General features: G+C 49.5%; 1 protein-coding gene across 3 annotated transcripts in view; it reads right to left on the bottom strand.

The window, feature by feature from the left end:
* LOC116953233 (endophilin-B1-like) overlaps positions 1 to 11,598 on the bottom strand; it is a 31,056-nt gene continuing 19,458 nt past the window's right edge. The window contains exons 5-11 of one of the 3 annotated variants that reach the window (XM_032973211.2): positions 11,169 to 11,261; positions 9,201 to 9,263; positions 5,879 to 5,902; positions 5,503 to 5,592; positions 4,411 to 4,511; positions 3,863 to 4,094; positions 1 to 3,550 (exon numbers count right to left, since the gene is read on the bottom strand). In XM_032973211.2, the coding sequence (XP_032829102.1) occupies positions 3,443 to 3,550; positions 3,863 to 4,094; positions 4,411 to 4,511; positions 5,503 to 5,592; positions 5,879 to 5,902; positions 9,201 to 9,263; positions 11,169 to 11,261 (711 nt within the window). In that variant the 3' untranslated portion in view covers positions 1 to 3,442. The remainder of the gene's footprint in view (positions 3,551 to 3,862; positions 4,095 to 4,410; positions 4,512 to 5,502; positions 5,593 to 5,878; positions 5,903 to 9,200; positions 9,264 to 11,168; positions 11,262 to 11,598) is intronic. The other 2 variants (XM_032973212.2, XM_032973213.2) reach the window with 2 other exon arrangements.

Here is an 11,598-nt window from a genome sequence, read left to right as displayed (position 1 = left end):
TTTCATTCACACAGTTTATTTTTTTTTATATTACTATCGCTTGCACAAAATGTCCTGGAAACATGCACGGCGGGCCGCTCGCAGCGCTGCGGCGTCGTGACAACGGGCACGGAAGCGAGCGACGTAAGACATCTTCATCGGATGGCGCGGCCTCGTTGCGGCCACGCCACACGCGGGCGGCAGGGGGCATGACCGCTCCCGTGAACACCGCGCCATGCCGTGCCGGGGAAGTAGCCGAAAGCAAGCGTGGCCCGTTTCTTATGACGGCAACTCATCTCACCTCCCCCAACTCCACAGCTGTGAAGTCCATCCTGACCTCGCCTGCAGCCCAACTTTCCCCAGCAGTGGTACCAAATTTAACAGCCGCTTCCTTGTATCTGTATGTTGAACTTCTTTCACACCGGATGTAGCCAACTATGCTCAGCGGAGGTGCAGGGGAAGGACAACAAATTCGACTAAATCACTCCGTGTAGTGCCAATTTCTCAATAACTCGGGCTAGGCCACGTGCTTTTGCGTTTCGTCTCTCAAGCTTTGACCACACACGACTGGGGGTGGTCACCTTCAGGCATCTTCAACTCCTGAAGACGCTCACAGCAGTGCATGGTGAAAGCGTGAGAGAAACGTTTAACGCGTGCGCTCACGTGGAAGACCATTCTCGGGATTATGAATTGGCTGTGAAAAGCTGCGAGCTCCATTGACATTTCTGCATGTCCAGACAGGAACCGTTCTAGAGCGTGAGCCTCTCGAACGTGGGCGCTGCAGTCTCCTGCGACAGGCAAAAACACTGGACAAGGGATTTGGCCAAACAACTCTGGCAGGCCCCTGCTGAAAAAAAAGTCTTGAGACTCAGCGAGGCCTCGATCGGTAAAGGACACGAGTCATCTTGATGCCAAGTAGACAGAGCATGGCCATCATGCTTTTGTGAAGGTCACATTTCTTCATATGTACACTGGAAGCAACTGTGAAATTAAACTGCACAGAGTACCACAGCCCAAACTGCACAAGCCGCATGCATCAACGGCAACTGCAAAACGGATTTCGCAGTGTCCGGTGAGGAATGGGTTAAAAATGGCACCACCACGACCACCACAAACAGAGTGAGAGAGGCTCCAGCCACAGGGGAACGCTGTACACTCATCTCAACAAGCAGGTGTTCAATGATTACATTTACACATGGCGCACGCAGACACACACACAAAAGTACATTGACACGCACACACACACACGAGTCAGCAATTTACAACAATTCTGAATTGGAGTCATGTAGTGAACTACTTCTGAGCCCGACCTTCACATTCTAAATTGGTTTAGGAATAGTTTCAAACTTCAATAAAAAACAAACAAAAAAACTGTCTGACCCTCAAACTTCTCGTGAAGCAGCGATAACTTCGCAAAGCGGTGCCTCGTTCAGCCAGACGATAGCAACAAGTAAGCAGAGCACTGGAGGTTTCAAAGCGTTTATACGTCCTGCCCGCAGTACCCCTGAACATGGAATTAGCTGACAAAGGTAGCAATGCACTTGTTTTTCAAACACCAGCACTTACAACCTTGGTCCCTGAAGTCATTCACCTCTGAAAGACTTAGTCCAGACAGTTTTGTACTTTTCTAGGTGAAACAACAGCATGCGATGGGAACGGAAATCACAAAAAAAAGAAACCAAGCGTTGAAAATGGCAGAACGTCCACTGATGATTTGTTGGATGTTGATCACACAGATCCGCGAAACTCCCAAACACGCAGAGTCGCACACTGGCCAGGAGATAGCAGTACAATAAGTCAGTTTTAGACCTGCCTGTACTAAACTTGATTTCCCTTTAAGGATTGGGTATCTCCAGATACTCATTCCACAGTTGTCAAACGTTCTTCGAATGGAATTGGCCAATCAACCCCAATTCAGGACTCTTCTGAAACAAGAGTCTAGAGACACGGGCATGACATGGACTATGTTTTTAAAAACCTATTATTAATTGGCTTTTCTTGTAGTCTGATTGGATCTTACCGACGAGTATCATTATAACTGGCTTTTATCAATGTCTCATTCTGTCTGCAGTGCGAGTGTAGTTGTCATTATTGTTATTGTCATGTTTTCCCATATTTCTCTCGGATTTTATCGACAGTTGCGAGTTTGTTTGTATAGCGCTTTGAGATATTTCAATGTGACAGGTGCTTTATAAAATAAATAATAGTATTGTTATTATGTTTCTCCAGCCAGAGCAGAGGGGGTGGGGACCCTGCCAAATCACTTCCCAGTGTAAAGTATAGCGGGAGGAACACGAACACTTTGGTGCTGATTCCCAGGCGCGGAGGAGCGTACTTGTAAGCATCTCTACCAAAATAACGACAAGACTCCAGCGAAAGGAGTCGGCGGAAACGATTGAAATCTACGCTTGAATTTTAAATGTGGGAGCGCAACTTGAAAAAACTAAAACACAATCCACAAAATAGAAGCGCACAATCAGCCTCGTAGGCGCGTGTGCGTGCAAACCCTGGTATTTAGAAAATTTGGCTTAGTTTGCTAAACATTTAAGGAGAATCCAGTTGATGCGACTGGCATCGTTCGGAACGGATCACCGAGTAGGTCTGGCTTTGAATGTCAATAGCGCTCTATAGTTAAAACGAGAACTTAGTTTTCTGGTAACACTCCTTTAATGTCGCCATTTGCTACGCGTAATGCGACTCCTCTTGCGTGCCAACGCTACCCCATTATACAGGCGCTTTGTGACGCAAGCTGTTAATTATTTTTATCAAATTATTGTCGCTCCCCCCCGCTCACCGCTTTGTGACCTGGGTAGTGGCCCTCATCACCCCCCCCCCCCGCTCCCCTGAGGAGTCCCGCCGCTGCTGAGAGGGCAACAGAGACACGCGCCGGTTCCATGGCTTGAGGGTTGCTCAATACACAACACTCCAGAGCTTTCTTGGGGAAATTGACTTAAAAACGCATTCCATCAAAATCAAAGTCTCCACTTGGTCCAGAAAATGAATGGCGCCGATGAAACCAGACGTGCATGGCAATACAACGTATACACCGAAACAAGGTGAGAGTTAATAAAAATGAAAAACTTTTAAATGTAGTATAGTAGTCCTAGACGGACTTCTAACTTACACACAGACACTGCATATGGGCAAAACGTTTATGCTCAGTATTCCAAGAAAGCAGCCGGAATTTTTTGTTGAAAATGATTGCAATGACGATCGTTCAATCTCAGTCTGGCATACGCTTCAAAGCATTTGTCACCTTCTGGCCTGAAACTAAAACAACCCTAACCGACTTGGAGATTCCAAATGAATAAGAGCCGCGTGTGAAAACACAAACTCTCTTTTGAACGGACAACAAAACTGAACGGAGAAATGGGGACGCGCGCATTGAGGAGGCCGACTGCTCAGCGGAGACCCGAGCAGCGAGGGCACCTCCAGAGAACCTTTAAGCCTGCACGGTGTGCACTCAATTAAGCAGCTCAAGGTACGTGACCGGAACTTTTCCTTTCTGGTTCCCGCGTTCGCCCATCAGCCAATCCGAGTCCATCCCCGGCAGACTGTACACCGTGACCACCTGTGGAAAGATAACAACAGAAAAACCACGAGGGATGTTTAGACTCGAGATGCCTGAAGGCGATCTGGCGGACTCTGCGTTCAAGGAGCCGGGGTTTCGCATTTCGGTTCTGGCTTGGCACGGCAAGAAGCCAACGGTAACCCAAATAGGCCGCATAAATGCGAGGGCCCTGCGCTGGCTCAGCTCGGATGTGCCGGTAAAAAAATGAGAGAGAAGCCAATGCTTGAACCAGAACCTCTGAGATCCTGGCCTCGGGACACAAACACAGACATCGGCACCGAGACGCACGTGTCGACCGCCCTGCCCACTCACCTCGTCGGCGAGCAGGGACAGCTCGCTCATGTCGGCTGCGTCGTAGTCGTAGAGGACGCGCGCTCGCCGCGTGCCGGTCACCAGAGGGGGGGCGCCCTCGGCTGATGGCAGCCCCAGGATGGATGGCGTGGGGACCGGTGGCGCCGAGCCGCCACCGCCGGTGCCGGCCGAGGCGGCGCCGGAACCCGCGGCCCCCGCCAAGTTGTTGTTGGAGACAAAGGACGTGGGGAAGCTGAGAAGGCGAAGGGGTTGGTGGACTCCGTAAGTCGAGTGGGGAAAAGCATCGGTCTCCGATGCGTTGTTGGATTGCGCAGTGCGTTGTTCGGCATGGCGAATTCGTGCCGCATTTTCTACTTTATTTTGCAAAGCGTCTTGAAATGCGTTTCGGTTATTACTGCCGGATGTATCCTATCATACTATATTACAAACAAAAAACACTTTGCTGGCTGGCTTCCAGGCAGGACGACGTCAGCGAAACACAGCGCCGTCCTTCGTGATGACAGCATTGTGACTTGACAGCACGGATTTAGAGACTGAGAGGCTCTCACCTGCCCAGCTCCTTCTGCAGCTCCACCATGCTCTGGTAACACTTGGCGTAGTATGCAGCCTGGGCCTCCACAAACTCTTTGAGTGCACGGTGGTGGTTCGCCTGTCATCACACACAAACACGCAAACACACACACAGATCCCTGTTTAGCCTTCCTGACCGCAAGTGCTGTTAGTGAGCACCTATTAAGATAGGCGTGGGACACAAGGTGGTGGTATGGCCAGCACCAGGCCATTTTGTGTCCCCAGTGCTGATGTTCACACAATGCACCACATACTCATAGGAGAGGCCAAGGACCAGTTCAAAAATTTGTCACTGGTGTTGCTCATGAGCAGGAATCAAACTGGGATCAGCAGGTTTGCAGCACAATGCGCTAACCACCACGAAACCGCTCCGACACTCAATACACACACAGTCCGAGTACCCTCCACCCATTGACTGGTGCCATCCAGAACTGCACAGTGCCAAGTCTGCAGCTTTAATAGCAGCAGCGTTTCATATATCACCTGTCGTACACTCCTGGAATTCAGTACTTTGAATGTGGGGTAGGTGGCCCATGCCAAGATTACGCATGCGAGACACCCAACTTGCAGGGCTATAAATTGGCCAGTAAATGGCAGTGGAGCAAGTGGATTAGTGCCCTAATCTGTTCATTCTGTTGAGTGTTGGCCCAATATATGTTTTTCACCATTGGGATTCGCTGCATTGGCCAGCAGTAACGACGTGCGCGTGCCTGTGTGTACATGTCTGTGTGTACATGTCTGTGTGTACATGTCTGTGAGTACATGTCTGTGTGTGCGCTGGCAGAGGGGTGGCGTAGTAGTTGGTGCACTGTGTCGTGAAACCTGCATCCAAAATACGGTTTCTAGCCAGAGTTCACATCAGTTGGGATTATCTGCTCTCAGCCTTAAATGAGTACAAGGTGTGGTACGTACAACATCAGCACCTGGGAGACAAAGGCAGCCCTGGAAACACCACCCACTAATGCTGCCCCTAATAGGTTAATGGCACTTGCCACAGCAGCCTGTGCAGGCTATATGGCGGATCTTTGTCATTGTCTCTTGTAAGCGCATGCGTGCGTGCGTGCACTCACATGCGTGCTCCCAATCCCTTCCAGCAACAGGCGCGTGATCTCAGCTTGCCGGTCAAACTCCGTCTGCGTCACACGGAGCTCTTGTTCGGCCTGCAAAGAACGCGAGCGCACGGACAGCACGCACAGGCAGCACGCACACGGGGGCAGGGGGGGGGGGAGCGGGACCGCGTTATTAACAACGGCAGCCGAGGGCGGCGAGCCCCATGAGAAAACACAGATGTACGTGTTTGTGCGTGTTGAACTTCCTGCGCAGCGTACGTGGCCAACCGCGCTAATGGGAGGTGCGGGGGGTGGGGGGGAAGGACACTCGGCGGACGGGGCTGGCGAACGCAATCACGACGAAAAGTGTGCAAATCCGTGCTCGCGCGGTACTCACTCTCGCCACTTCGTCCGCCCAGAGCTTGGGTAACGTAAAGCACAACAAGGGAGACACACGCCGTCACTTTCACTTCAAGCGCCGTCACACGGCTCATGAGATGTGCATGGGATGGTTATTTTGGTGCTCGAATTTAAACTAAACTTTTTATTTTACCAGATAAGGCCCATTGAGATATATAGCTCTTTATCAGAAGCAACCTGGCCACAAATGATAGCTCAACGAAGTGGCTTATCACGTGGAAATGTATAGCAGCCAAATGCTGGAAACACACATTGATTCTAAATGTGGAGGGAAAAGCCGGAGAACCCAGAGAAAAATCCAAGCGACCACAGGGAGGGAGACAACGCAAACTCCAAATATACAGCAGACATCACGGTCGGGATCGAACACACGAACACCTGTATACCAGGCAAGGTAGTTAACATCTCGCCACCGTGGCGCCCCACAATACTTCCACTATGCCGGTCAGTGAAGGTTACTGAAGACGGGGAGCAAAGAAGCAGAAGCATGGTATAGTACAACAATAATGCTGCTGTATATGGTTCTCAGCTGCCCACATTATAGCCCGGCCACAGCATCGTATAGCCGATTACTCCTGTCACGCACGGTGGTCGCCCATCCGAGCAATATCCAGGCTCAATTCCAATTAGCTTTTGATTTGTTCATTGGCCATTGAGTTTGGAGGTGATAATTATGTTTTTATAATCTCTTCAATTATAAAGCACCAGCAAGTCACGTGGCGTTCATGATCAATATTTGTGGCCTGCATGGCCACACGAGACTCTGGACAAAGTGTGGACTAATGGATTCACGTGCGGACGACCAAAATCTTTTTTTTTTAGTTTTTACGCCATCGCCTCTCCGCCCAGGGAATTCCATTTCACCAGAGTAGTGGCGCATGGCGAATTTAGACTCTGCCACTGTGGGTTCTGCCACTGAATGAGACACGGGACGCAGGCCCGTGGTGCCAACACCGCGGCCGCGTTTGCACCACGGAGGACGTGGCGAGGGGAGGGGAAGCCCGGCAGACGCTCGTGCACTCACAGGCCAAGGCAGGGAGAGATGCGGTGATCCACTGCAACATCTTCCCTACCATGCTGGAGGCTGTGTTTGTGTGGCTGTGTATATTATATATATGAGCTGCAGTTACTTGTTGGTTAGTTTATTGGTGACTGCTCAGATTTATGAGATGAGAGTTAGTTTTTTACGTGAACGCTAGGCGCGTAAGACATAATTCATTTTCAACTCCCCCCAGATTGAACTAACTGTCATGATTTACAGTTAGGAATTAATTAGTTTTTGTCACGCTACACTGTCGTTTGTAGACTGTCTGTCAAATTGTGTTTTCTGTCTCATTCGTTCCAACCAATGGCCTAAAGGAAAGCTGTGGCCAATTCGAATATAATTCTCAAACGTGCAGATATCTGCATTATTGTGAGCATAGGAATACATTAAAAACAGATATATTTTACTCATTATTGTATCCCAATTGTGGTATCGATGGCATGCCATGAGATGAATGAATCCATGAGAACCCTCAAAGAGCAGCCCTTCGTGTTACCAAAGCGGATATCACAGAGCTCCCTCTTGAGATCCCTACCAGTGAACCTCCAGTCCACAGCGTATCAGGAGAGTGCTTTCCCTGCCAGCTCCTATGTTCGTCGCATCACAGTCAATCCGTTACTTTTTAATTCTCAGACCCGGGGTTTAGCCAAATTAATTGAAGAACCACGTGACCAGTCTGAGACCCATCATCAACTCCCTAAACCTGAGAACCCAGTTTAATCACAGCAGTGGCATAGGCACTCTGACCACTGAGCCACGCGGTCACTGACAACGTGGGAGTTCATTTTAATTGATGAATCATCACATGACGATTAAAAACGGCATCCAAATAGTCAAGCTGCTGAGAGCAGCCTTGACTCACCCGGCACAGAACCCTCATCTCATTTTTAGAAAGTAATAAATTCACTGTCCGAGTTTAGTCAATAGCAATTAGCCATTATCTGCAGTGCATATATATGTCAAAATGCTGGCATTCATTTCCACAGCATGTTGGATATCCCAGAATGGAGCACACCAAAAATTGGCACCAACAAGATTAAGGGAAAGATGAATGCGCGTGCATTTAAATAATAACACAAAGGTCACATTTGGCCTTGAGGAACGCCAGTTAATGTACTATAAGCGAGCACCTATGAAGAATGGGACGGCACACGAGATGGATCGTGGAGTCGGCATCAATCACTTCCGTAACGAAAGTTGACCACATGGCCACATCAAGCAATCGGTTAAGATGCAGCAAACCTAGGAGAGGCCCCACCAGGTTCAGATCCCCAAATTGTCACGAGGTGATAATGTGCCAACAGTCATTGCAGACAGGTATCAAAGGTCGCGGTGATGAACAGAACACCGTGCACTAACTATTACACCACAGGCAAACCCACACACACACAGCCGCCCTCCTTTGTCGGAAACGAGGCAGGTCTTGTGCTACGTTTCCACGACCGCTGGCAAGAGAGCCCGGCATTTGGCCCAGGAGTGGCTTACAAGGCCCCGAGGTTCCGTGTCTCCACACTCTGTGAGCTGCGAAGCTACGTGGGCTCGGGCACCACCACCTCTCGGGCTGGTGGGTGAAGTTTAGGAAGTGCCCAAAACTAAATTTGATTTTAAACGTTTAACAACAAGGCACTGGGAAAGTTTAGACTAATATGCGCCAACATCTAATTTGCCAATTTTCAGCACATATATTATACACCAACTCCACGAGGGAGCTGATCTGAGCAAGTCATATCACGGCATGTGTGCCCCATTTCTATGCTGACCCCATGACCGCATGCGCAGCACGGGATGGAGGGTGCGCAGAAGTCTTGGAACAGTGCCCACTTTTACCACTTTTCCACTGAGACATCAACTGGTTATTTCTGAGGTAAGATTTTTACGAACCATGAAACACTCTGGTCTCACAAAACATCTGATTCTGGCTCTGGCTCAGGTTAAAGCTGGACCAGCGACAGGGTTCATAGTTTTTGTCACGCGAATGACTCGACTCGTCAATTTAATGTGACGTCAATGACACGGCTTGGGATCTGCAGTGGAAAAAAAACAACAAGGCACCTCCTGAGCCACGCACGCCTCCTGAGCCAGCCTCGGCACGTCCCTGTGCGGTAATGTTTAATACGGTGGAATCGAGGGCTCGGGTATCGTGTCCGCCTTAGTAGGGCTGCCAGCACTCTTCCCCCAGCGGTCGTGAAAACCTGGCATCAGCTTCCTGGCCCAGGGAGTGGCCGGCAGATCGGCAAAGCGTCCGCCGCCTTACCCCCGCCGCACTGGCCGACAGCACGTAATTTCGCGGGCGGATCTCGTTGAAATCCGGCTCGGTCTGCGGGGGTGGTCCCAGAAGCGGGTTCCGCAGGGGGGTTACGGGGCCGTATGCACGTTCACGCGGAGCCGCAAGAGACAGCGGCCGAAGAGAGGGAACCAGGAGGAGGAGGAGATGGGAGACACAGCAGGCGATGAGAAAAGTACACGCCGCAAGTTTGTGGCCACGCAGCGTTGAGTGCCAATGCGCAAACGCGGCACTGGAGAACGCCCGTTTCTTTGCAGTGGCACCACAGAAGCCGCGTACTGCTGGCCGTTGTAAGACTTTAAAATGTGAACTGCGGATGACATTTTAATTTGCCACGCAAGAAATACGCACGGCGATTCTTCTATGCGGCTTGAGCTCACGAGGGAATACAGCGGACGCATGTGCGGTGAAGGAGCGGTCATGTGATCTTTGGGGCCCGTGAGAGGGATGATGGTGAATGTGTACCACGGAAGTACAATAACGTAAATTTAAAGCTTTCGTGACTGCAGTAATTCATATTCTTAGTTTTTTCGGTAAAGTCACGTTGAAGGGAAACAACAAAATAATAAAATATATATAAAACAATTAAAAATTCTCACGAGGAGGGGGGAGACGAATTTTTTTATAATGTATGCGGTTTATCAAATCTTTCCATGAGAGATTCGTTCATGAGGCTATCTACATATACAAGCACAGAGACAATTTCAACCGAGAAGATGGATTCTATCTTAGCAATCATTGGAAAGATTTGATAAACCGCATACATTATAAAATTTCGTCTCCCCCCTCCTCTTTTCAGAATATAGATGGACTAGTCCTAAATAAACTGCCAAATCGTTGCGCGTGGCGCTAACGTTTTTATAAATAAATAAATGTGCCGTTTAAAAATAAATTAATGCAAACCAACACACCTGAAGACGACCGAGTTATGGTCGAAACGTCGAGAATTTTTTATTGTTTTATATATATTTTATTATTTTGTTGTTTCCCTTCAACGTGACTTTACCGAAAAAACTAAGAATATGAATACAATAACGTAGTTTTCGTTTCTTTCGGAATTTCAACATTACTCATGAAAACAAGGTTATATTGCATTTTACCAGATTAAAATAACTTTCACTGACAATGTCCAAATATGAGGGAAATGACTCGGACCCAAAACCCTGTCTCGGGCGCTGCTCGTACGCATGGTCGTGCTGCCAGCTGTGGGAATGACTACAACATTCCACGCGACATCGTCATGTCCACAGCACTCGGATTTGTCCACACATTGCTCCAGGAATGAGATTTTGGCCGATTAGCCATAAAGGAGGCACAGAACCCCATGTGTGAACGCCCTGCTGCTGGTAACCTTAACAGACTGTTGGGGCAAGTGCTGTTAGCGAGCACCTATGAAGGCCAAAACGGCACATGAGGGGGTGGGTGGCCAGCACCACGCCTGGCCGCCTTTGTCTCCCCAGTGGCGATGTTTTTACACACCGCACCAGGTACTCATTAGAAGTTGAATCGTCACCGTTGCTGGCCATGAGCTGGAATCTAACTCGGGTCGCCGGGATAATAGCGCATCGCGCTAACCGCTACACTTACCGCTCACACGTACACACGATTAATCTCTCAGTCTAGTGATATAATTGGAGTCCGCATTGTTTGCGAGCACCTATTGAGGACGGCATGACATGCAAGGCAGTAGGCCGAGAGGTCAGTGCCACAAAAACACGCGCGTGCCCAGCCGACCTCATTCTCCCCCGGCGCCGATGTCGGTGTGCAGATTCACACGCACGGCGATTACGCTCCGACTGGATGGATCAAAAACAACGCGCAAGCGCGTTCGTCACAACAGCAACGGCTCCGGGGGCATGGGCGAAACGTGGGTGCAAGCGAGCGTATGCACAAGCGCGTGCAGTGTGTTAACTTTGTGGACGCGCGCGTGGCACTCACCGCAGCCTTGGCCTCGGCGCTGCGAGCTTTCTTCAGCCGGGACTTACATGCGTCCAGGTCCAAGCGCTTGTTTTCCAGAATTTTCTTCTCCTTCTGCATGCAAGAGACAGCAGGAAGCCCCCGCCGCCACCGCCGCCATAGTTCTTAGCAACGTCAACACGACCACTATCATCATCTGGGTCATTCGCTCAGAGTTCTTGGTCGAGTTTTGCAAACACGAGATTTGGAGTGACCCCACAGGAAGAAGAAAAAGATGTATTCATAACGATAATAGCTAACATTTTAATCCAAAGAATAAACCATTAAAAGATTGTAATGCCAGTGTTATATTGCATGACAGAACCCCATCTTCATCAAGACCTATCCACTCGACCTGCCCATTACTTGTGTTCCCTTTGTCAAACAGTAGAACGAAATTATTCACCCAGCC

The sequence above is a fragment of the Petromyzon marinus genome, chromosome 50 (assembly GCF_048934315.1).
Source record: "Petromyzon marinus isolate PM22_M1 ecotype Great Lakes invasive population chromosome 50, UKy_Petmar_22M1.pri1.0, whole genome shotgun sequence".
NCBI lineage: Eukaryota > Metazoa > Chordata > Hyperoartia > Petromyzontiformes > Petromyzontidae > Petromyzon > Petromyzon marinus.
Note: the sequence above shows the minus strand (reverse complement) of the source record. Positions and strands in the feature narration are given on the sequence as shown.